The sequence below is a fragment of the Tursiops truncatus genome, chromosome 19 (genome assembly GCF_011762595.2).
Source record: "Tursiops truncatus isolate mTurTru1 chromosome 19, mTurTru1.mat.Y, whole genome shotgun sequence".
NCBI classification, from domain to species: Eukaryota; Metazoa; Chordata; class Mammalia; order Artiodactyla; family Delphinidae; genus Tursiops; species Tursiops truncatus.
Window position 1 is genome coordinate 36,029,332 of NC_047052.1, and position 27,248 is coordinate 36,056,579.

At 36.3% G+C, this 27,248-nt stretch overlaps 1 protein-coding gene and 1 non-coding gene across 5 annotated transcripts in view; both read left to right on the plus strand.

The window, feature by feature from the left end:
• The window catches only part of ITFG1 (integrin alpha FG-GAP repeat containing 1), a 236,288-nt gene that overhangs the window by 170,711 nt on the left and 38,329 nt on the right, over nt 1-27,248 (plus strand). For 3 of the 4 annotated variants that reach the window (XM_073795662.1, XM_033845062.2, XM_033845060.2), the window contains exon 13: nt 8,443-8,486. In XM_073795662.1, coding sequence (XP_073651763.1) covers nt 8,443-8,486 — 44 coding nt within the window. Of the gene's footprint in view, nt 1-8,442; nt 8,487-16,595; nt 24,122-27,248 lie in introns of those variants that run through there. The other variant, XM_033845061.2, reaches the window with a different exon arrangement.
• LOC117309320 (U6 spliceosomal RNA) lies at nt 14,753-14,855 on the plus strand. The gene has a single exon (XR_004523607.1). It is a non-coding gene; the product is annotated as a U6 spliceosomal RNA (small nuclear RNA).

A 27,248-nucleotide genomic window follows, 5' to 3' on the forward strand; every position in this document is an offset into this window, starting at 1 on the left:
GTTCTATCATGAATTAATGTTGAAAGGCAACTGTTTTTGTGTCACTGTTATCATAGTTGACATCAAGACAGCCATATCTGTTCATTTGTGAATGAAATGACACAGTATTTTGTATAAATATTTATTACAGTTTTGAAGCGGTCATAAATAGCTGAACACAGAAAAGCGACAGAATAATGAATGAGTGTTGAGAGATTTATTTTGAGAAATGAAAATGACAGAAAATGTAATTTTCTTTTCTAACCAGCAAATTCACTCTTATTTGAATGAACTAAGAGTATTTCCCCGTCTTCATTACTACTGTAGCCACACAATACTGGTATTATGAGTCTAACCATTTCTGTACTTTTAATCCATATGACTGTCTCCTGTTCTTTATGATTCTGAAGGGGGTATTATTTGGCTATTTCAGAGCTTCTCAAGAAAAAGTAAGCTTCTTTAAAGAATCAAGTAGTGATACAACAAACTACTTGAAAATGAAATGACGTATCTGAGGTTTTTCTTTAATCCAGGCAAGTGGGAAATGGAGTATAGGTGAAATGACTTTGGCCATGTGTTGTTGACAGTTGAAGTTATGTGAAGTATGAGTGGGATTCATACATAATCCAGGCAACATAAAAATTTTGTTTATGTTTGAAAAATTACACGTAAAAATTTTAAAAACCCAAGAGTCTCTTGAGAGTCTGTGGCCTGTAACTTCCTAACCTAAGTCAAGGATGGGTATCACTGGGTAGCACTGCCATCACCTTAACAGTATCCCAAGGAAAGTTTTCTCCAAACATTACCAAGCTCAGACCCAGAGATAGCCAATTTGATGTAGGAAGTTTTAGTTTTAGAAAGCAAGATAACTTTGCACTTATGGATATTAACATAAATGTTAATAACATGCTTTATAGAAAGGTCATGGGTAATGAGATAATTTAGAGCAATTATTTGTGAAAAATAACCTTCTAGTTGTCTTGAGATGCTCTTCCACTCTTTCCTTTGACTGTTACTTGTTTTCCTTAAGCAGACAGTTACTAGTATATAGTTACCCTTTCAAAGCCATCTACAATGTCCAGAGTTGATTTTGCTCTAAAGTAACTGTTACTCTAATGCTCAAACCAGCCTATGTTAAATGTCACTGTCTCAGTTAAGGAAATTCGGGTACCTAAGCTTCTGTGTGTGGCTAGGGAAAGGTAATGCTATACTTCTGCCTGTTCCCTCACTGATTCCCACAACACCACAGATCTACAGAATGCTCTTCACACAGGGGACTCTGTGTGTTGTGGAATTGGAGGGGTTCCCTAGCTCCCCTGAATCAGAACTAGCTCCTAGCTCTAATTTGTTTCTCTTATTCCTGTCAGATACATTAGAGGTTCTGCATTCTGATTCTACTAGTACTTAACGCAGATTTCTAACAAACATATGTGAACCTATATTTCCTTGGATTTTTAAAATTGTAACAGTATCTTCACCTTTCACTACCCAAATAAGATGAGACCTTTCAAAAGCTTTTATTCCCCTGCCTTCTTCCAGATTTTGTTGAAATACTGTGGAAGTTTATTTCTGGATGACTGATTTGGTAACAGTTACAACCGTGTTACCAATGATTATTTAAACTTAACAAGTTTTACTGGCTTTATTGTCACCATTTACATATATACCACATCTTTACCTTTATTGACTCGAATTCCTATTTATTTTGATGGAATGCTTCCTCAAGAGATTTTCAGAAAGTTGTACATAGGCTAATATATTTTCTGAGTACTGGTATGTCTTAAAATATATTTTATTAAGCATAGGATTTTTTAATTTAAAAAATAATGAATGAAAGGTAGGTAATCAATAACAGACAAAAGAAGTTTTCCATATAGAGTCTAAAATAATGTCTAAATGACAAGAATGGGTAGGATGGGGGTCTTTATTTTACACGTGATATTTGATTATAATATTTGCTTAGGATTCATGTGTCTTAAACAAAAACTAAAGACATTTTCAGAGACTGAATGTGAACAGTCACCCATAATCCAGGCAAGGATTTTTCATTTTAAATGCTACTAAAACCATTATACAGTATTGACCTTTATAGCTTTGACTTTATTCTACTCAGCCTTGTCCCAACCTGCACATTGGTTTGGTGTTACAGTATTTATGCACAATTATTGCAGTTTTTTGGTTTTGGCATTTGTATAAAGTAGCTAATGTAAAGTGAATCACAAAGCTAGAAGCCAAGGTTTTATACTTTAAATATCTTTAAGAATACATGGGCTAAAAAAATTGCAGAGGAAGGAAGACTCCCAAACTCATTCTATGAGGCCACCATCACCCTGATACCAAAACCAGACAAAGATACCACTAAAAAAAGATAATTACAGGCCAATATCACTGATGAGCATAGATGCAAAAATCCTCAGCAAAATACAAGCAATTCGAATCCAACAATACATTAAAAGAATCATACACCATGATCAAGTGGGATTTATCCCAAGGATGCAAGGATTTTTCAGTATCCGCAAATCAATCATTGTGATACAATAACTGCAGATACTTACTGAATTAGTCAGGATTCTCCAGAGAAGCAGCACCAATAAAATACAGAGAAAAAGAAAGAGAGAGAGAGATTTATTACAAGGAATTAATTCATGCAGTTACAGAGGCTGGCAAGTACAAAATCTGCAGAGCCAATGTCCAAGTTTGAGTCAAAAGGCCAGCAGGCAGTTGTAGAACCAGGAAGAACTGATGTCCAGTTCATCAGGCAGGAAAAGCTAATGTTCTAGTTTGAGGGCCATCAGACAGGAGAATTCTTACTCAAGAGAGGGTCTGGCTTTTGTTCTCTTCAGGCCTTCTACTGGTTAGATGAGGCCCACACACTTTATGAAGAGCAATCTGTTTTACTCAGTTTACTGATTAAATGTTGATCTTATCCAAAAACACCCTCACAGAAACACCTAGAATAATATTTAACCAAATATCTGGGCACCTCATGACCCAGCCAAGTTGACACATAAAACTTACCATTACACTTACTGTTTACTCTCTTCATCAAAGAGAGTCTATGATCAAATGTGTAGTTTAAGAAGATGGATTTTGCAGCAATGTTCAGAAGAAAAAAATAGAGGTTCATCAAAAGAAATAGGTGTTCTGACCTGAGAGGTCAGGCTGAGGGTAACCACTGGAATACACCAGTCATCCAGGTGTGAGCTGATAAGACAGTAGAAAGAAAGTTGTAGCAATGGGTGTACAGAGAAAATAAGGTTAAAGCGTATAGCTTGGTGAGATTTTACATAGGTATACTCCCTTGTAGCCACACTCCAATCAAGATAAAATATTTCCAGTACCCCAGAAGGGTCCTTCATGTTCCCCTGCAAAAGTATAACCACTGTTCTGATCTCTGTCACCATAGATTAGTTTTTCCTTTTCTAACTGTCATATAAATGTAATCAGATGGTATGTACTCTTTGTGTCTGACTTCTTTTGTTCAGTAGTATGTCTATGAAATTCATCTAACACATACATTTGTAAATAGAATCTTACTGAACATATCTGCCTTTGTCTTATTTTTTTACCTTAGCAAGAGAGTATAAACACCCTTTCATGTCAGCACTTAACAGGTCTCTCTCATTGTTTTAATAGTTCCATGTCATTCCATAGTACTATAGATGTTCCATAATTTATTTAGCATTTTCTCTCTTGGTGGACACATAGATAGTTTCCAATATTTCATATACATGAAATTGATGAGTTGAGGGGCTATGTTTTTAGTGTTAATAGATAATGCCAAATTACCTGTCCCAACAGTCATAGACGTTTATATCCCATCAGCATAACACTGTCCAGTTTACCACATATTCATCTGAGAGCTCTAAATTTTTATTTCTGTAACAAATTTGTTTTTAAAATAAGTAGTACATGCAAATGGTGAAAAAATACAGAAGAGTCTAATAGTGAAAAGCAAGTCGCTTTTTTACCCATGTTTCCCAGTGGTCCAGTTCTTTTCCCCAAAAGCAACCTCTTCTTTGTGTCTATCTAAGATATCTTAAACACATACAAGCACATATGTTTATATGCTTTTATTTTACATAAATGGTAGTTCTAGACTTTGTTTTCTCCACTTAACAATATATCTTGGAGATTATACCATAACAATATAATCTAGAGCTACCTCATTTTAACTACTGAATAGTATCATGTGTATGGATACAACATAATTTAATGAGTTTCTTATTGACAGATACCAGCTTATTTTCAGTCTCTTTTTATTATAATTAACGCCACAGTGAATAGCCTATAGAATAAATTCCTAAAAATGGAATTACTAAAAAATAATACCTGTACACTTTTTAAATATGCTCTATTGAAATATACTTACAGAAAAGTGTACATAAGTACACAGGTGTATAAATTTTGACAAAGTAAATGCACACATGTAAGTACACCCAGATCAGGAAAAACATGATACCAGCAACCAGAAGCTTCCTCATGCCCACCCTTTTCATTACTGACCCAGTTCACCTACAGGTAACCACTAATTTAATTTCCAACACCTTAGATTAATTCTGCCTGGTTTTGAACTTTTTAACATGTGTCCCTTCATAGAAATCATATCAGTTTAAACTTCCACTTACAGTGTAGGAGAATGCACATTTCCTAATACCTTCACCAACCCAATGGATTATTAAACTTTTTAAGTTTTGCCAGTTGTAAAGTGAAAGTATTGTCTTATTTTGCATTTTTCTTATACTGAGTAAAGTTCAGCATCTTTCCATATGTTCAAGAGCCATTTGTATTTTTATTTCTATGAATGGTCCTTGTCCTTTTTCATTTGCTTATTGATTTATAAATGTACCATAGTATATATTAGGGAAATTAATCCTTTGTGATATATGTTGTAAATATTCTTCATAGTTTGTCATTTATCTTTGATTCTGTTTTTCCTACAGACATTTTTATTGGTCTTTCATTTTTTGCCTTTCTGTTAGGTATAAAATTGATTTTTTTCCTGCCTAGTGAGGTTGAGTGTCTTTCTTCCTGGTTTTTTGATTATTTGTACTTTTCTCTTCTGGATATTGCTTCTTGATATCCTTTGTTTTTATTGGATTATCATCTTCTAACCCATATCTGGAAGCTCTTTGTATATTGGCAATAGTATCTCTTTGTAATGTATATTTTTTAAAGTTCACAGCCCCTTGTCATTAGTTTTTTTTTTAATTTTATGGTATTTTTGAAATTTTATAACAGCTTTATTGAGATATAATTTACATACCATACCATTTGCCTGTTTCAAGTATACAATTCAATAGCTTTTAGTATATTTACAGAATTGTACCAACATGACCACAATCAGTTGTAGAACGTTTTCATCACCACAGAAGAAACCCTGTACCCTTTTCTATTTTTTATTTTTTTAACTTTTTATTTTATATTGGAGTATAGTTGATTAACAATGTTGTGATAGTTTCAGGTGTACAGCAAAGTGACTCAGTTATACATGTATCTATCTATTCTTTTTCAAATTCTTTTCCCATTTAAGTTGTTACATAATATTAAGCAGAGTTCCCTGTGTTACACAGTATGTTCTTGTTGGCTATCCATTTTAAATATAGCAGTGTGTACATGTCAATCCCACACTCCCTAACTATCCCGTCCCCTCACCCTCACCACCCCCACCCCGTAACCATAAGTTATTCTCTAAGTCTGTGAGTCTGTTTCTGTTTTGTAAATAAGTTCATTTGTATCATTTCTTTTTAGATTCCTCATGTAAGCGATATCATACGATATTTCTTTCTCTGACTTAATTCACTCAGTATGACAAAAGTAAAAATAGAGCTACCAATGATCCTGAAACCCTGTACCCTTTAGCTACCACCCTCAATCCCCATCCCCAGGCAACCACTACTTTCTGTATCCATAGATTTGTCTATCCTGAATATTTCATATAAATGGGTTCATATAATATGTGATCTTTTGTGACTGACTTCTTCCACTTAGCATAATGTTTTCAAGATCCATCTGTGTTGTAGCATCAGTACTTTATTCCTTTTAATTGTCAAATATCCCACTATATGAATATACCTGCCACATTTTGTTTATCCATCAGTTGATGGACATTTGGATGGTTTCTACTTTTTGGCTATCATGAATAATACTGTTGTGAACACTCATGTACAAGTTTTTGTGTGGACATATATTTTAATTCCTCTTGATATATACCTAAGAGTGGAATTGCTGGGTTAAATAGGAACTCTTTGTTTATCTTTTTAAGAAATTGCCAGACTGTTTTCCAAAGCAGCTGGACCATTTTACATTCCCACCAGAAATGTAGGAGGGTCCAGTTTCTCCACATCTTCACCCAAATTTGTTTTTATCTGACTCTTTGATTATACCCATCCTAATGGGTGTGAAATGGTGTCTCATTGTGGGTTTGTTTTGTTTTTTTTTACAATCTTAACCATTTTTGTGTGTGTGGTTAAAAAAACATGTAACATAAAATTTACTATCTTAACCATGTTTAAGTGTACAATTCAGTGATGTTAAGTATATTCACATTGTTGTGAAACAGATCTCCAGAACTTTTTCATCTTGCAGATCTGAAACTCTGTACCCATTTAACAACTGCCCTTTTTCCCTTCCCGTCAACCCCTGGTAACCACCGTTCTACTTTGTTTCTTTGAATTTGACAAGTTTAGACACCTCATGTAGGTGATATCATAGAGTATTTGTCTTTTTATTACTGGCTTGCTTAGCATAATGTCCTCAAAGTTCATCCATGTTGTAACATGTGACAGGATTTCTTCCCTTTTTAAAGTTGAATAATATTCCACTGTGAGTGTGTACCACATTTTGTTTATTCATTCATCTGCCAATGGACATTGATTTGGGTTGCTTCCACCTCTTGGATATTGTGAATTGTGTACGTCTCATTGTGGTTTTGGTTAGCATTTCCATGATAATGATGCTGAGCATCTTTTCATGAGCTTTTTATATGTCTGCATCATCTTTGGAAAAATACCTGTTCAGGTCCTTTGCCCATTTTTTAATTGGGTTGTCTTTTTATCACTGTAGTGTAAGAGTTCTTTATATTAGTAGTGTCTTTGCCAAATGTAATTTTCATGTTATGAATCAAAGTCTAACTTTATTTTCCTCCAAGTAGCCAGTTATCCAGTACCATTTATTGAATAATCCATCTTTTCCCTCCTTTAACAAGTATTTATTGAGCAAATACATTTGGCTAGGCCCTGAAAAAATGATAAAAAAAACTATGCAGAGCTTACATACTGGTACAAAGACAGACTTTTGAGTAAATAATATACTGTTTAGCAAGATAATGTTTTAATGAAGGTTTAGGAAAATCATTTGGGGACAAGTGAAAAAGAAGTACCAGTGTCTGCCCAGAGTTGAGGGAAGAGGAACAAAGGAGAGGGAGAAGTAAGGTCATGGAGTGTTTGAGAATAAAAGAGTGATAACTAGGCACTATGCTGGGGTAAGGAACTTAAACATTGAAAACTGATTTGCAAGTATGAAACATTTATTTCACTGTTTCCTCAGGTTGAATTTAATATAAACGTACTATAGTAAATAAACAAGTATCTTCTTATGTGATGAAATTTGTCATGTTCATTTCTTATGCCTTTGCAGTTTATGTACCCTGCCTAAGTATAATATTTGTATTAGAATGATTATCATTTCACATTTGTAAAATATAAATCAACATAAGGAACAATTTTCCTATAGATATATTTGAACTAACCAATAATCACAATTATTATTGGTACAGTTCATGCTTACTGAACAGTATTATCAGCTGTCTTCCTTAAATTTATAACATATAGCATATTTAATAGCACATAAAGTCTGCCTTCTTATAAAGGAATTACTTCACATGAGTGTAGTTATGTTTCAAAATTCATGTTAGTTATAGAAAGAATGTTCAGATATCCTAACCTTTTCTTTTTTGGTAATTATAGAATAAATATGTCATTAAATTATTTTTGTTATAGACCCATCAATTATTTTATAGTTATGTTCTCCATAAAAGTTATCAAGGGAGCCCAAACTTTTTTACCCAGAAAATTTGACTAGATAAATTGAAATAGTCTAGTTTGATATGAAGTGTTAAATGTTCTATTTTGGTTTTTTCAGTATAAATTTTAATTGGTTTGCATTTGGCAATTCTCTGTCAGATTCTAAGTCATCCTTGGAATGTAGCTAACCAATTGGAAAATAGAACCAACAGTAGGTATGATATTATAACCATAATTAATTATATCATCTATATATTCCACAAAATGGCAGCAGCTTGACTGCTTAATAAAGGCTTTTGAAATATTGGCCTAAAGTGAACAAAAGAAATTTAATTTACTCAGATCTAAAGAAATTGAATTGGTTTTTGCTTGACCATGAATCAATAGGGCATATTAATATTATAACAGTAATAATAGGCTTTTTTTAATTTTTCCACAGTTCTTAGTGGTCTCTGTCCTAATGAATGTCCTCGTAAGATAACAGTAAGTAACCTTAACTTTCAGTTGTAAATATTTCTGTGAAAGTTCTCTGCATGATAGATACACACAAAATAGTTGTTATAGGTTAAATCAAATTGATGTTACTTTTAGAAGTGATTAAAGTATCCTTCAGTGCTCAAGTAAAGTTTACTGGGAATAAAGTACCTTTCCTAAAAACTGTCTCACCTCAAGGTTCACTTCCTTAATGAAGTCTTTTCTGATACTCTTGGAAAAATGAACACACCTCCCACTATTTCTGGGCATACTGCTGCCATTTTGGCATATATAATACCTTTTTAATTATTTATTTATTTATTAATTATTTGGCTGCATCAGGTCTTAGTTGCAGCACACCGGATCTTTCTAAAGCATGCAGGCATAGTTGCCCCATGGCATGTGGTATCTTAGTTCCCCAACCAGGGGTCGAACCCACATCCCCTACATTGGAAGGCAGATTCTTAACCACTGGACCACCAGGGAAGTCCCTTGGCATATGTAATACTTGATCACACTTTATCTGTTTATATTTAATGCCTCTCCCCAGGCTGTAATCCTTTGAGGTCAAGAACCATGCCATCATTGTATACCTCGTTCATAGCACAGGGTCAAGCATATAGTAAACAATTAATGAATTTTTTTGGTTTAATCTTAATATTGGCTAGCTGTCTAATGGAATGTTTCCATGAAATAACAGAATGTGAAAATAATTAGGCTTAGGTTTTGAAATTGCCAGTTCATGTAAATTATAATAAGAATATTACATTATATTTGAAAGCATGAGCATGTGTGTGTGTGTTTGTGTTTGTGTTGGTATATCCCAATTTGAGCCCTCATAGTAACCCTTGTTACATGAGGAATTATCCCCCATTTAAAGATGAGGAAACTTGAGGCTCAGAGAAATAAATTATCCAAAATCATAGAGCCATTAAGTAGTGGAACTAGAACACAGAACTAGGTGTTCTGATTATATTGTCATATTTTTACTACACCTTTAAAGCACTGCTTCATTATCAATGTTTTATGTATGGTTGGGAAACTTCCCATATTTAAGACATGTGGAAGCAGACCCTGACCCAGAGATTTGCGCGCAAAGATTTAATCTAGACTATTCTTGAGAGCAAGGCTTCTGGAGTAGTGAGGAAAGCAGGTCTATCAGATGTGAAGCAAGGCTGGTTTTTCTAAGATGGCCCAGATTGAAGCAAAAGGGCCATACCTTTGTATTCTGCATTAGACACTGCATGCAGGCAGTCCCCAGGAAGGGGTTATAATTTGTACAAGCCAGCTCCCTTTGGCTGAGAACAATTTTTAGGTAAGAACCTAGCTGCTGTGAGCTATCAGCAACCAACACTTGGAGCAGCTCGGGGAATATTGCCTCAGTCCTGAAGGGAAGGTCTGGACTGTGTCACCACATCCACTGTGAACTATATGAGTGCCTGGTCAAACCTATCTGCTTTCATATCATTATAAAAATGTAGATATAATAGGGGAGAGTCTGAGGAGGAGAGATGCAGAGGGTATGTCAGAACTCTTTATACCTTCCGCTTAATTTTGCTGTGAATCTAAAAGTGCTATAAAAATAAAGCTTATTTTTTTAAATCAAGTGCAAGTCTGATTAATTGGAGGCCAAAGATTAACTTGGTTGTTCAGGTATTGTCTACCCAGTTTGTGAAATATTCAGACCCTTTGTTCCTCTCCTTTTCTCTGATTGACCATATTCCCATCATGTGGCTCTTTCATTACCTCGTCAAGCAAAGAACTTTTAAAAAGTTGAAATTGAACCCACTCATTTTACCCACAAGTTCTAGCAGAAAATTTGATAGGGAAGGCTGTTTGCTTAAGGCAGGTTTTAGTTCTAAGATCACTAATGCTCCCCTTCTCCTTATCTTAAACTAAAAGTCACTTCTGTCATATGGAGAACAGAGTCATTTAGAAAGTCATGTAAGTAAAGTGCAGCATGCACATTCTTACAGTGATTACCCTAACAGTCCAGCACCTTCGGGCTTTTCTGCAGCTGATACATCTGCCTCCCATTCATCCATTTATTACTTTCTTTGAAGTTCAGATCCTGTCAAACTGCCCTTCACATCTATCATTTTCCTTCCCCACTGATGTCATAGATCACAATTTTATAACAACCTAAAAGAAACAAATCCACACTATACTCCCCCAGTTTTCTATATATCAAATGTATTCCCACTTGTAAAATTATTTCATGATAAAGTGAGGTTTCTTCATATTGTTTTGACATCAGATCCACTTGATCATAGTCTGTTATGTAAGATATGACCCAGTGTGAGACTAAGAGGAAAAATGTGCATACCATATGATATTCTTTATCACTTGAGTTAAATTATGAGTTGAATAAATGCTCTTCTGTTGCCTATATATTCCCACCTGCTACAGGCAACCTATCTGATATATGGAGAGAGGAAATAATATTCAAATCAGCAACTAATCTCACCCAAATTCCTTTATTTCCATGCTGAAAACCCCAGAGTCTTTCATTTTCATTCAACTATGGCTACTCACTCCCGTGGCCATGTGGTGAACCTTATCTACCAGAAATGTTTTACTTTTGAAATCTCAGTACCATCCATCAACTCTCAAAAACTATTTTTCCAGCCCTCTCACTCTTGTTATTATAACTATACCTATTCAACTTTAAGTCTATTTGTTTCTTGACCTGTATCAACCTGTTTTCTTTACCTCGTTATTTAGCTACCGTATATCAACCATCACTTCACTACCTTTAACTCCCATAAAGCACTCTTCTTTTTACTCTACCTGCCTGGCAAAATTACAACCCTGGGTTGTTAATCCAGCTATCTTTCTTGTTCACTCCTAGATCTAAGCTACTGGGCATTTCTAAAGAGAAATATACAGCCCTGAATATTGTCACCACCAGTGATTCATAGTCATCAACCTCAAATGAGCATTCCTAATTGTATCATAATCTTATATGGATCCCTAGACACCCTTTTCTCCCATTCATTTTCCCAGGTTACTTTCAGGATTTTCTCTGTGTCTTTGATTTTCTGCTGATTCAGTATGAAATGCATAGGTATAGGTTTTTAGGTATTTTTGCTGTTTGGTGTTCTCTAAGCTTCCTGGATCTGCAGTTTGATGTCTGTCACTAATTTTGGAAAATTCTTATATTATTTCTTCAAATATTTCTTCTGATCTTTTCTCTCCTTTTCCTTTTTTTTTTAATAAATTTATTTATTTTTGGCTGCATTGGGTCTTCTTTGCTGCACATGGGCTTTCTCTAGTTGCAGCAAGTGGGGGCTACTCTTCATTGCAGTGCGCAGGCTTCTCATTATGGTGGCTTCTGTTGTTGTGGAGCATGGGCTCTAGGCACGCAGGCTTCAGTATTTCTGGCACACGGGCTCAGTAGTTGTGGCTCACGAGCCGTAGAGCACAGGCTCAGTAGTTGTGGCTCACAGGCTTAGTTGCTCTGCAGCATGTGGGATCTTCCTGCACCAGGGCTTGAACCCATGTCCCCTGCATTGGCTGGTGGATTCTTAACCACCACACCACCAGTGAAGTCCCTTCTTCTTTTCCTTTTGGTAGTCCCACAACACATATGTTACACCTTTGTGTATGTAACCTTTGTGTAATTGTTCATGGATATTCTTTTCCAAATTTTCATTAGTTTTTCTCTTTGCAGTTCAGTTTTCGAGGTTTCTATTGATATATCTTCAAGTTTACTGATCCTTTCATCTTCTGTGTCCAGTCTACTGATGAGCACATCAAAGGCATTCTTCATTTTTATTGCGGTATTTTTTATTTCTACCATTTCCTTTTGATTCGTTCTTAGAGTTTCCATCTCTCTGCCTACATTAACAATCTTTTCTTGCATGTTCTCTGCTTTTTTCCATTAGAGCCTTTATCATATTAAATATTAAATTTCTGGTCTGATAATTCCAACATCCCTGCTGTATCTGAGTCTGGTTCTGATGCTTGCTTTGTCTATTCAAACTTTGTTTTCTGCATTTTAGCATGGCTTAAAATTTTTTTCTTGAGAGCCAGACATGATGTATTGGGTGAAAGGAACTGTGGTAGATAAGCCTTCACTATGAGGTTTTATGTTTATCTGCTAGGAGTTAGACTGTGTTACTGTTTGCAGTAGCTATGCTGTCAAGAGGCAAAATTTTCCTCTATTGTCTTTCTTTTGTCTCTTCTGTTGTCTTTGTGTCACCCTACAGACTTCCTTTTAAATGGGTCTGAGGTTTGCAGTTCTTTTAACTGTAATCTCATTATTAGACAGGAGCCCAGTTGATGTGGTGGTGAGATATAAGACTATGGTAGGAGAAGCATCCTGTCATCCTGTGTCTCAGTTTTTTAGTGAGCCTGTGTGGGCTGTGGCTTGAAGAAAGTGCTTCTCAGCTTGCCCTCCTCTATAAGTTAAACAGGGAGGCTAGAGGGGGCTGAAGTTAGGTATTTCCTTTCCCTCCTGTTGATTAGTTTTTGGTAAATCCCAAGTTACTTAATCTCTAGTAAAATAGGTTTCCTTAAGGGCAAGCTGTTGTGAAGGAGAACAGAGAGCTCTGGGCATATTTTTAACTGGTTACTTTCCTCTCTTTGCTAGAAGCATGAGGGTTTTTTCCCCCAATCTTCCTCTTGAGAATTTGATGGAACTCCTGGAGGGAAAACTTGCAAAAGTGTGGCTCCCCTAAGACTGCCTCGCTTTCTCCCCCAGAGTTTTGAACTCTCAAACTAGTTCACACTGATTCTTCAGTAATGTCACAATCACAGTTTAAGTGTTCCTGCCAGTACTGGCTCTAGTTTCAGTCTTCTGGTTCTGGGCTTCTGCTCCCAGTAAGCTGTGATTCTCTGTATCCACCTCTCCAGTTTTCAGGGTAGCAGTTTGCTCTATGACCTTAGTTCTCTGATGGGTCAAAGCAGAGTTGATTTTCAGTTTCTTCAGCTTTTTTTGTTGTGAGTACAGCAGTGATGACTTCCAAACTCTACATGTCGGGCCAGAAAGAAGCTCTCCTTGCATTTTTATCAGTATTGCTTTATTTTGTTTGTTAATTTCTTACAGCTTTATTGCAGTATAATTGACATGCAATAAACTGCACATATTTAATATATTCGATTTGATGTTATGACATATATAGTGTATATGTATATATACACTATACCTTCTTAATGGAGATATGTAGATGATAGATAATTAATGTCAAAATAATGAATATATCATATCCAAAAGTTTTTTTGTGCCCCTTGGCTATCCCTCCTTCCCACTTTCCTTGACCTCCTTCCCTATCCCACTCTTCCTCAGGCACCACTGATAGGTTCTCTGTCAGTGTAGCTTTATTTTAAAAGTTGTTTTTGTTTTCTTACTTCATGACTTTTTCAAGATATTTTCCTCTGTGACATTTATTGCTCTTCACCGTGAATTCATTTTTTAACTTTTTTTGGAAAATTTTTAAATACATATAAAAATATACACTAGTATAATAAAACTTCTTGTGCCCATGCTACCATCCAGCTTTTAACACTATCCTCATATGCCCAGTCTTATTTCACCTATGCCCCCACCTACTGCTTATCCCCCTTGCGGCCCCTCTTAGATTATTTTAAGGCAAATTCATCATATCTTATATTCTGTAAATACCTCACTGTGAGATAAGGACTTTACATATGACGCTAGCAATTCTTATTCTTCATAAGAACTATTTTATGTTCTTCCCAATTTTCCCTTACAGCCAATCCCAACTTCCAGTTCTTAGAAATTCACCTTGCCTCCTACCTCAAAGAGAAAATAAGAATGTAAAATGGGAATTTCTTCAACTATCTGCAGTAACTTTGGGGAAATTATTTAACCCTTGTTAAGTCTCTTTCTCCACATCAGTATAATGGGGAAAGTCATAGTACCCACGTAGATTAGTTTCCTATTGCTGCTAACAAAGTAACCATAAAATTAGTGGCTTAAAACAACACAGATTTATTCTTACACATTTGAGGTCAGAACACTGACTGTGCTTCATGAGCTAAAATCGAGGTGTCTGCAGGGCTCCATTCCTTCTGGAGGCTTTGGGGAGAATCCATTCCTTTGCCTTTCATGTCTTAAAGCCACCTACATTCCTTGGCTCATGGCCCCTTCCTCCATCTCCAAACCCAACAGTGCAGCATCTTCCAATCACTGACCCTAACCCATCTCGCCTTCCTCATTCACTTATAAGGACCCTTGTGATTACATTGAGCCCACACACGCTGATAATCCAAGATAATCTCCCCATCTCAAGATCCTTAATCATGGATGCTTGCTTCAGCAGCACATATACTAAAATTGGAAGGGTACAGAGAAGATTAGCATGGCCCCTGTGCAAGGATGACATGTAAATTCATGAAGTGTTCCATATTTTTAAGAGAAAAAAAGATCCTTAATCACATCTGCAAAGTCCATTTTCAACATAAGGAAATACATTTAGCAGGTTCTGGGAATTAGGATGTGAACCTCTTTAGGGCATGATTTTTCTGCTTACCACACTCCCACCTTTATTAAGATTAGAGGAATTAATGTAGGTAAATCACAGTGGAGGCCTAATACACAATAAATATTCAAAAAATGTATCTGCTGTTATTTGTCAATGTTAATGTTTCTTCCCTGCCTCTATAACATCCCTTTATTAGTAAGGACAGTGAGTTCCAAATATTTGAGAAATGTTGGTGTTCTGTCTGCCTTCAGAATAGGACTAGAGGTCTACTTGACTTCTTGATTTTTTCTTGTCTTATTTTCTTATCTAATACATATTAAATCTTTTTTATTACATATCACAGAATTTATGAAATCTGAATATGGAGGATATCAATATTTTCAGTGAAAGCTACCATAAACATCTGTGAATCAGAAGAATATATTCCTATTTCCTATTTTTTTCTTTAAATACTCAGATAATTTTTTGAATTTTTTATCCTCAGCATAAGGCATATTTTGGCCTTCCTCTGTGTTAGTGGAGATTATAGCTTCTTTCCCTGTCACTTGGTGATTCTTTTTACCAAAGCCTGGTGCCTTTTCCCACTTTATAAATTATGAGTTTACAAGCAAGCAGATGAGTACTTTTCCGTTTGAACAGCAGAAGAGTTTAGAAGTAGTCCTTTAATACTCTATATACAAAAAGAGTCTGTGCACATTCCTTTTAAATACCTCCATGAGGGCAGAGATAGTATCAGTTTTGCTTGCCAGTGTATTATAGAACCTAGCACAGGACCTTGTGCTTAACAGTTTGTCAGTTGCCTTCTGTAGCACTAAAATGTAATCCGTTCATCCACACCCATCTCTTTTCCTTTTTCCCTTGACTAAAAATTAATGCACCAATTATGCTGTGGGTCCTACATACCTCTCAGGGACCTCATTCCATTGCTTATTCTATCTGGCCTGTGTATTCAACTCCACTTCCCTGTCAGTGCCTTCTCTTCAACATTTAAGAATGCACAAATCTCTCCTATATATAAATGCATATACAAGTACCTTCCAAAACCCCACATCCCCTCTGGCCACTGCCTAATCCCTGTTTGCTCTTCCAGCCAAACTTCTTGAGTTGTGTACAGTAGGATCTCTCCAGTTTACTTCCATATCCTTAACCCACTGTTGTAATCAAGCCTTTGGCGTCACGCCACTGAAAACTACCCTTGATTCTGCTGACCAATTTTAGGAACACTCCCTTTCCTTGGCTTCCTTTACACTCTCCTTTCCTTGATCCCCTTTTACTTCTCTGGCCATTCTCCCAGGTTCCTTTATGGACTTTTCCTCTGGCCATCCTTTAAATGTTGCTGTGTCTCAGGGTTCCATCCTAAGTTCTCTTCTCACTCTATGTGTACTCTTGAAGTATTTCAGTCTCTCCCCTGACTTTTTCTTTTTTTTCTATTTGTAATACTGATTACTCCCAAATCTATTTACCAGCTGTCTCTCCTAAGCTTCAGACCTTTATATCTGAGTGTCTTACAGGGACCTCTAAAACTGAAATCTAGTGTGTCCCCACAAAAACCCACTCCTCTTCTCATGTTCCCTATCTCAGTTACCTTTTCCTTTCCCTCACCCCTCAAATCTACTAGATTATTATTCTCTCCCTTTAACTGTTCCTCCTCTCTATCCTGTTACTTTAGTTGAGCTATCATCATTTTTGGCCTGACTGGAGTCATCTGAGCCATCCTTCAAAAAGCAACCAGAGGGCTTCCCTGGTGGCGCAGTGGTTGAGAGTCCACCTGCTGATGCAGGGGACGTGGGTTCGTGCCCCGGTCCGGGAAGATCCCACATGCCGCGGATAGGCTGGGCCCGTGAGCCATGGCCGCTGAGCCTGTGCGTCCTGAGCCTGTGCTCCGCAACAAACCACCAGCATCAGTGCATCTCCTGGGAACTTGTAAGAAATGCACACTCCTAGGCCTCACCAAGATCTACCAAATGGGAACACCTTGGTATGCAGCCAGTGAATCTATAATTTAATAATCCCTCCAGGAGATTCTGATATATGCTAAAGTCTGAAAACCACAGCACTGGACTTTTAGAAAAGGGATTACTGTAAGCTAACAACCTTGTCTTCTTACACAGCAATTATGTATACTCAGAAGTGGAATTTCATCCAAACGTACATTCTTGCAAATAAATTATTCCTGTAGTTTTAGAATCCTACAGTACACTAAAGAAAATGAATGTTAACTTGATAAATGTTTCTGTTTTGATCAAAATAATTTTATTCACTCGTAGTTCAACATAATTGAAAATGAGATATCACTACCAAAAAAGACATTAATTTATTTGGCCAAAGTAAAAAGATAATAGTGCATACATATTGAGCACTTACTGTGTGCCAGGCACTGATCTAATTATTTTACACATATTTACTCAATCTTTACTTCAATCCGATGAGATAGGTACTATGATTATCCCTAATTTAAGTAGAGGGAACTGAAAGTTAAATAATTTGCCCAAGGTTATACAGAAAATAAATGGAAGAGGAATAATTTGAACCCAGATTCTCTGACTCTAAAAACTACATTCTTAGTTTCAAAATTTGGAAAGCTAATACCTAAAATATTCTCATGACATGAAATATTTGGAATAACTCACAGGCCTTTAAATTTTTGTTTTAATCACCTCAAGCTGCCTTTACAAAATACAATCGGAATTTATTTTCTCACAGTTCTGGAAGCTGGAAGTCCAAGATCACGAGATCAGGGTGCTAGTATGGTCAGGTTCTGTTGAAGGCCCTCTTCCTGGCTTGCTTCTTCTCACTGTGTGCTCACATGGCCTGTCCTAGCTTTGTGCGCAGGGGGAGACAGAGAGAGAGAGCAAGTTCTCTGGTGTCTCTTCTTATCAGGACACTAGTGCCATCATGAGGACCCTGCCCTCATGACTCTAACCCTAACTACCTTCCACATATCATCACATTAGTGATTGGAGCTTCATCGTATTAATTTTGGGGAGGCATAAACATTCAGTCTATAAGAATTAAGAAAAGTATTTCAGAGAAGTAAGAAAGAAGTTATGTGAAATTTTCACAGATGTGTTGTCGTTATTGCTGATTGATATTCCCATAGTTTGCATTCCCGGCATATTAGCTTTTCAGGTTTTCATAAAGGAATTCAAGGTATGGGTATAAATACTTAAACTAGAGGAATTAATTGTTTCAGAAATCCCTAATCCTTTTAAATTGAAAATTCCTTAATGATACAATCACTTCCCAAATAATAAATTTATAAAAATTGAAATTCTTTGGACCACCACTAATATAACCTAGGTATGTAAAAGGTATTAAAAGATACAGCAATACTCCTAGCATCTCTACTGTATTAGAAGAGACACAAAGTAAAAGTTATCCAAGTTTTTGCACTTGCTGAAGGTATAATCCTATTTACTACATTTTGTACTAAACATTCATATGGAGGTAAATGGCACTATTTAAGGGGGAAGAAAAATCCTGAAACATGTTTAATGCTATGACATAAGGGTTAAGAAACCAAAACACACAGGCACATGTACCAGTCATATCATTTCCATTGGGAAAGGCAGAGTAGGGATTGAATTACTAATTATGTACATGATACAGAGTACCAATTCTCAAACTTCTTGTTCTGAAGACTCCAAATAGTTTTTCTTGAGCGAGTTTTGTTTATCAGTATTACTCTATTTGAAATAAAAACTGAAACAACTTTAAATGTTTTTATTAAATCATTTTAAAACAATAGACCCATTACATGTTGACCTAAAATAAAGTTATTTTTATGGAAAAATAACTATTTTCCAAAATACAAAATGAGTGAAGAGTAACATTCCTTTGTATTTTTTTCAAATCTCCTTAGTACCTGTCATTAAAAAAAAAAAAAAAAAGATTCTCATATCTCCTTTTGCATTGTTTATTATTCTTTTGGTTGAAATATTAAAAAAAAATTTAGCCTTACACAACTGTATAGTAGAAAAAGAGAATATTTCATATCCTGTTCAGATAACTGATAGTATACCAAAACTCAACAGTGGCAGTTACTTAAAGGTTAGTTGTAATGTGGAATTTGAAACTATATCAGTGAACATTTCCAACTCTGTCACATTACCCATTGGTTATTTAGAAGCCTGTTGTTTAATTTCCACACATTTGTGAATTTCTCAAATTTCTTTCTGTTGTTGGTTTCTAATTTAATTCCATTGTCATCAGAAAACATACTTTGTACAATTTCAGTACTTTTACATTTATTAGGACTTGTTTTATGGTCTCGTATATGGTTCCCCTTAGAGAATGTTTCATGTGTGCTTGAGAAGATGTATTCTACTAAAGTTGGGTACAGTGTTCTATACATGTCTACTAGATCTAGTTGATTTCTAGTGCTGTTCAAGTCTTCTTTTTCCTTGTTGATCTTGTGCTTCATTGGTCTATCCATTAATGACACTGCTGTATTTTTAATAATTATAATAGTATCCAACAACCATTATTGTTGAATTACCTGTTTCACCCATCAATTCCTTATGTATTTCAGGCCTGTGTTATTAGGTGTATTTATGTTTATAATTGTTATGTGTTCTTGACAGATTGATGAAACTGTCCTTTTTTATCTCTACTAACATTTTTATCTTAAAGTCTGTTTGTGTCTATTATTAGTATGGCTACTCCAGCTCTCATTTGGTTACTATTTCCATGGTATATCTTTTCCATGCTCTTACTTTCAACCTATTTGTTGTTTTTGAGTTTAAAGTGTCTTTTATAGACGGCATACACTTGGATCATGTTCTTCTATCTATTCTGCTAATCTCTGCCTTTTGGTAGCACTATTTAATCCATTTACATTTAATATAATTACTAATTAGGTAGATTTATCTCTGCCATTTTGCTATTTTGTTCCTTATATGTCTTATGTCTTTTTTCTTCCTCTGTTCCACCATTACTGCTCTCTTTTGTATTATATATTTTCTAGAATTTGATTTTAATTCCCTTGTTTTTTGTACTCTATATTTGAAGTTATTTTTTTAGTGTTTCCTCTCAGAATTACAGTTTCCATTGTAACTTAGAAAACAATATACTCCATATTAATACCAACTTAGTTTCAGTAGCATAAACAGGCTTTGCTCCAATATGCCTCAGTTTACTCCCCCCTCCTTTGTGCTTGTATTTTCATACATGTTACATCTTCATGCATTGTGAGCCCAACAACATGGTTTTTTCATTATTACTTTATGCAGTAATGTTTTAAATTAGATAGGAGAAAAGAGCTACAAACAAACATACATTTATAGCATCTAGTAAATTTACCTATAGTTACCTTTACTGATACTTTTTATTTATTTCTGTGGATTTGAGTTCCTGTCTACTTTCAGTTCAGCCAGAAGAACTCCCTTAGTATTTCCTGTTAGTTAGGTGTGTTAATAATAAATTTTCTCAGTTTTTTTCTCACAATGTGTTAATTTTCCCTTCATTCTTCAAGGATAATTTTGCTACCTTTTAGATTTCTTGGTTGACTGTCTTTTCCTTTCAACACTTTAAATATTCATCTTACTGTCTTCTGGACTCCTGGGTTTCTGATGAGAAATCAGCTTTAATCTTATTCAGGATCCCTTGTACATAACAAGTTGCTTATCTCTTGTTGCATTTAAAATTCTCTCTTTGGCTTTCAGCAGTTTGACTATGATGTACCTTGGTGTGGATCTCTTCAAGTTTATCCTACTTGGTGTTCATTGAGCTTTTAGATGTGCAGTTTCATGTATTTAATTAAATTTGGGCAGTTTCAGACATTTTCACATCACATATTCTTTCTGCCTCTCCTCCCCTCCTTTCCTCTGCGACTCCTATTATTGTTGATATTCTTGATGGTGCCCCACAGGTCTCTGAGGCACTGTTCATTTTTTTTATGTTTCTCATTTTACTTTCTGTTTCTCACACTGGATAATCTGAATTGACATATCTTCAATTTTATTGATTCCTTCTTTTGCTAATTTAAATCTATTGAGCCTCTCTAGTGAATTTTTTTATTTCAGTTATTGTACACTAGAATTAGTGTGGGATTTTTTGTGTGTATGACTTATATCTCTTTATTGATACTCTATTTTGGTGAGATATTGTTCTCATAATTTCCTTAAATTCTTTACATGATTTCCTTTACTTTCTTTGAACATATTTATAATAGCTGATTTAAAGTCTCTACCTAGTAAGTCAAACATCTGTGCTTCCTTGGGGGAAATTTCTATTGACAGCTTTTTTTTCCCTTTGTATGAAACATACTTTCCTGTTTGTGTGTCTCATAATTTTTTGTTGTTGAAAACTGGACATTATAAATAATGTGTTCACCCTGAAAATCCCCCCCTTAAGTTTGTTGTTATTGCTGCTGTTTGTCCAGTGAGTTTCCTGGATTATTACTATGAAGTCTTTATTCTTTATTGTATATAACCATGAAATCCTTATTCAGTAAGTTTTAATTGTCAGCTGTGAGTGGACACAGTTTTTCTTAAATAAAGGATTGAGAGATTAGGGCCTTCTCAGTTCTTTTGTCTGAAAACAGGTTACACACATGTGTGGACTTCTAGATTCCCAGGAATATATCAGAGGTTTTCAAAGTCCCCTTTGAACATCTCATTCACATTCCAGGAATATGTCGGAGCTTTTCAAAGTCCCCTTTGAACATCTCATTCACATTTTTCCTTTTAAGATTTGATCAACCACTTATTAGCCCAAATTGATATCACTGTCTCAGGCAGCATCAATAAAAACAATTGCTAATGATTGTTTTTAATAAACTTCCAGTTTGATAGAGCTGTTCACACTGAGCAAGCTCTCAGTCTGGCCAAATAAAGACAAATATTGAGACTGTAGCTTTTCAGGGAACTGCCAGACAAGTCAAATAGTGATAATTCTCTGAGGATGGAACATTAGGGAGATCCACCCCTCCCTTTGCTGCTAAGCTGTTCATTTTCAAAGCTCCCTTAGTAGCAAAGCTATTGGTCTTCAGGACTACTTCAGAGCTGGGGAGGGGTTATGGGAATAAGGCAGATTAAAAAACAATAAACACTGTTTTACTGAGATTCAGTCGTTTTTCTTAGATACTCCTTGATTCTTGCAAAAAAAATTTAACAATTTTTGACAGTGTTCTTATTTCTTTTATGTAGACTTTTTTTGGTCCTTACTAGATCTAGAAGTGATTCTCCCCTACTCTATTACTTCAAAATCCATTGGTCTGTCTTGTACTTTAAATGATCTTTCATGTATGCATGGTTTTGTAACATCATGCATTGGCCATTTGGAAAATATTGGTTTACTGAGGTATGCATATCTTCCCAATTTTAACACGTTTCATCACATACTATTTTAAAATCACATTTGTTAATATCACTGTTGATCCCATAAGTAAAGTTTTTAGGTTTTAATGTGTCAGGCTCATGGTGGTGGATACAAGGCTTCCAAAACTCAAATTTCGTTTATAAGCTCAAATTTTATCAGTAGCAACAAATACTATCAATTATCGTCCCAAAAGTGACATTCAGTTTGTCATTTTCAAGAGAATGTTGGCTGATACCCAAGTCTGAATAACCATAGTTTAGTGCCACTGCTAATTACCAACCCTTTTACCAATGGGATTTTTGGACTCCAGGGGTCTTTGCACCACATTTTGAGAGAACCACTTTGTAGAGGAATCAAGTCTGGATTTCTGGACCTTGTCTTTTAATATCAGAATGACTGGTGCATGGTGAGAAGTTAACTTCAGCTTTAGGACTCATAACAGACACTTGCTTACCTGATGTTTTTAATTGACTATAGGACAAAAGAGAAAAGCCTATATACATCTGTAAAATAAGATACTATGAATAGGAGTATGAAATTTTCCAAATGTGAATTAGAAAAAAATATTCAAGAATATAATTGGGAAGGTTCACAAAAAACAATACTTATAGCCCAAGATACCAATCTTCCAGTACATAGACTAGACTATGGGTAATAAAATAAATTTGAGGTTATAACACTCTGATAAATATAGCCTCATAAGTATTATCTCCAAGCCTCATTGCAATGAGACAGGTTTAAAGTGTTAAAAGGCATACCCTATTACAAAGAAGCAAACCTAGGAGAGATGAAATAATTTATGTTAAGAAGTGTATACCACATTAGCAATGTTTGTTGCTAAGCATGTGAAGCAACTTACAGCTGGTGGGAGTATAAACTGGTAATACCACCTCAGTAAGAAAAAGAATAGGCACTACCTGGTACAGTTGAAGATACATATATCATATGACTTTACAGTTCTGCCTCTGGGTACATAACCCCTGATAAATGTTTGCACTTGTACATCAGGTGACATACATAAGAATGCAGTGTTTATCATGGCAAAAAAATAAATGGGAACAAGCGTTGATCAACAAAAGAATGAAAAATATTTATGCTATAATCATACAGTGGAATACTTTACAGCCGTGAAAGTGAACTACAGCTACTCATCCTTAATCATGGATGAGTCTCAAATTAATGTATTTTTTAAAAAGTCACAGAAGGATACATATAGTATTATTCCATTTACATAAAAACTTAAAATAGGCATAACCAAATATATTTTAACATTTATGTATATGATAAAACTTATAAAGAAAAAAGTAATAATTGCATGAAGAAGATAGTTGAATAGAAGTTAAACTATGAAGTTAACTGTGATTTGCTTTAAAACTGCATATATATGCAGGAATCAAGATAGCAGAGTAGAACTTGGAGCTCACCTGTCCCCACAAACACATCAAAATTACATCTACCTGTGGAACAATTCCCACAGGAAACTAACTGGAAACTAGCAGAAGAACTCCTAGAAAACCAAAGCTGCAAGAAAGATCTCCGTGGAACCGGGTAGGATGGGAAAAAAAAAGGCATTGGGTTGGGACCTGCACCCCTGGGAGGGATCTGTAAGGAAGAGAAGGTCCACACAGGCCGACCCTTGCCCTGAGGAGCAAGCTAGTTGAGCCACAATCTCGGCATTCCAGTCCTGAGGTCCTGCATGGAGGAGACAAACCCCCTTGCCTGCTGGGAAGTCTGCTGAGATGGACAAAAGGGCTGGAGAAGCCTAGACTCTACTCATAAGGAGTGCACATGTGCTGGCTTGCCAACTATCAGGGCAGAGAGAGCCTTGCACTGGTGGCTGCCACCTTGCTGCCCTTTCCAACTGAAAGGGGCAAACACCCCAGCCCCACTCACTCCACACCACAGCTTGGCATGAAATCTGGGAAAAGATTCAGTCTAGCTATGCAGAGACAGACTGGGGCACAGAAATATTAAAAATCATAGAAGAATACTATGAACAGTTATATGCCAACAAGTTGAACAACCTTCCAAAAAATGGACACGTTTCCAGAAACATACAGCCTGCCAAAATGAGTCAAGAAGAAACAGATAATTTGAACAGACCAATCACTGGAAGTGGAATAGATTCTGTAATTAAAAGAAAAAGAAAAAACTCCCAGCAAACAAGTCCAGGACCAGACGGCTTCACTGGGGAATTCTATCAAGTATACAAAGAACTTACACCTATCCTCCTCAAACTATTCCAAAAATTGAAGAGAAAGGAACACTCTGAAATTCATTCTATGAGGTCACCATCACCCTGATACCTAAACCAAAGACATTACAAAAAAGAAAATTACAGACCAATATCTTTAATGAATATATATGCAAAAATCGTCAACAAAATATTAGCAAACCAAATCCAACAATACAGAAAAAGGATCATACACCATTATCAAGTTTGAGTCATTCCAGGGTCACAGGGATGATTCAACATACACAAATCAATCAATGTGGTCCACCACATTAATAAAAGGAAAGACAGAAACCACACATATGATCATCTCAATAGAGGCAGAAAAAGCATCTGACAAAATTGAAAATCCATTCATGATAAAAACTCTCACCAAAGTGGGAGGGAATGTATTTCAACATAATAAAAGCCATTTATCACAAACCCAGAGCCAACATAATACTCAGTGGTGAAAAGTTAAAAGCCTTCCCACTAAATTCAGGAACAAAACATGGATGCCCACTCTCACCACTTCTATTCAACATAGTATTAGAAGTCCAAGCCATAGCAATCAGACAGGAAAAAGAAATAAAAGCTATCCACATTGGAAGGGAAGAGGTAAAACTGTCACTATTTGAGAGGACATTATACTCTATGTAGAGAACCCTAGTGTCTCCACAGAAAAACTATTAGAACAAATGAATGAATTCAGCAAGTTAGCAGGATACAGGATTAATATATAGAAATCTGTTGCATTTCTTTATACTAATAATGAAATATCAGAAAGAGAAAGTTAAAAAAAAATCCCATTTAAAATTACATCAAGGGCTTCCCTGGTGGCGCAGTGGTTGGGAGTCCGCCTGCCGGTGCAGGGGATGCGGGTTCGTGCCCCGGTCCAGGAGGATCCCACATGCCGCGGAGCGGCTGGGCCCGTGAGCCATGGCCGTTGAGCCTGCGCGTCCAGAGACTGTGCTCCACAGCGGGAGAGGCCACAGCAGGGAGAGGCCCGCGTACGGCAAAAAAAAAAATAAAATAAAATAAAATTACCTCAAAAAAATAAAATATTTAGGAATAAACTTAACCAAGGTGGTGAAAAACCCATATGCTGAAAACTATAGAACACTGATAAAGAAACTGAAGATGATTCAAACAAATGGATAGATATCCCGTGCTCTTGGATTGGAAGAATTAATAATGTTAAGACAGCCATACTGTCCAAAGCAATCTGCAGATTTAATGTGATCCCTATCAAAACACCCATGACATTTTTCACAGAACTAGGACAAATAATCCTAAAATTTATATGGAAGCTCAAAAGACCCAGAATTGCCAAAGCAATCCTGAGAAAGGACAATAAATCTGGAGGTATAACCCCCCCAGACTTCAGACCATACTACAAAGCTAAAATAATCAAAACAACCTGGTATTGGCACAAAAACAGACACACAGATTAATGGAATAGAATAGAGAGTCCAGAAATGAGCCCAACCACCTATGGTCAGTTAATCTACTACAGAGGAGGCAAGAATATACAATGGAAGCTGTAGGGACCAAAAGCTAGTACAATAGCCTTTGCCTCCCTCCTCAGCTTCTAAACTTATCAGACGCAGGTGAAGAGAGGAAGAAAGAAAACCAGAATATTCCTGGACTACAAGAACCTGACCAATCACTGACAGCCACAAGCCTGCTGCCTCCACTGCATCCTGTCTGCATGTGATGGGTGTGCTCCTGATTTAACGCCTCTCTCTCTCTCCCCTCCCCCCCTTTTCTTCTTCCTCTTCCCCTTTCTCCTCCTCCTCCTCCTCCCATGCCCCCTCTGCCTTCCTCCTCCTTTTCCTCTTCTTCTTCACCTCTCTCTCTCTCTCTCATTCTACAGCGTGCTGTGGGTTTGTGCTAATAAATTTGAGAATGTTCGGGTTCTGTCCTCTCAGAGTGACAACCGGACAGAGGAAGAATCACAGAGAGGTTTCATATCAGTTAAGACCTGTGTTGAGTATCTCTAAAGAACGGTCCAAAGTGAGCAGTTCTTAAAGACTCTTTCCTGGGGACAACAATGGGTTACGGTCCATCCTGTCTCAAGAACTCCTGATTAATAAATGAATCCAGGTCCCACCCCACCCCAGAAACTGGGTGGGCTTTTTTTTTGCTTCCTGAAGCTCCCACCAGTCCATTGGCTTCAGGGAGTGCGTGTGCTGTGGGAGGCCTCCATCCCATCTGAAGCAAGGAAAGTAACGGCCCAACACAAATTCTTCCAACAGGACTCTTTACTGAACATACACACTACCCCAGGAAGAAGTACCAGCATGGAAAACTACTTTAAGTCACAGAAGCCGAAGGAGCTAAAATTTAGCATCGCACAGTTTTCTGTGAGATGTATGTGCAGGATCAGCAAGCATGGGAAATTGGAACCAACCCCTGCAGGGATTGCCTTGGGCTACAATCCAATTGCCTTGGATTCTATAAGAAAAATCCCTTTGAGAGAGCGTCCCATTCAAAATTTATTCATATGTAGCTTAAAAGCCACCCAGGTTGTCCTATCACCTGCAGCAATTATTCACATGCAAGGGAGCCAAGAAAGCATATCCTACTTTGAAGGTCAAAGAATCCCAAAAATACAGGAAAGGTGTGTTTTGGGGGACAGTGATAATAGTGTTCAATTTGTGGGATAAGACCAAATTATAAAGTTGTTATTTTAAAGGGCTTTTAAATGCTACACAGGTTGAACTGCCAGCATCCTGAAGAATTATAAATACAGCTTCATGTTTTTGTGAAAATGCCATATATTCATTT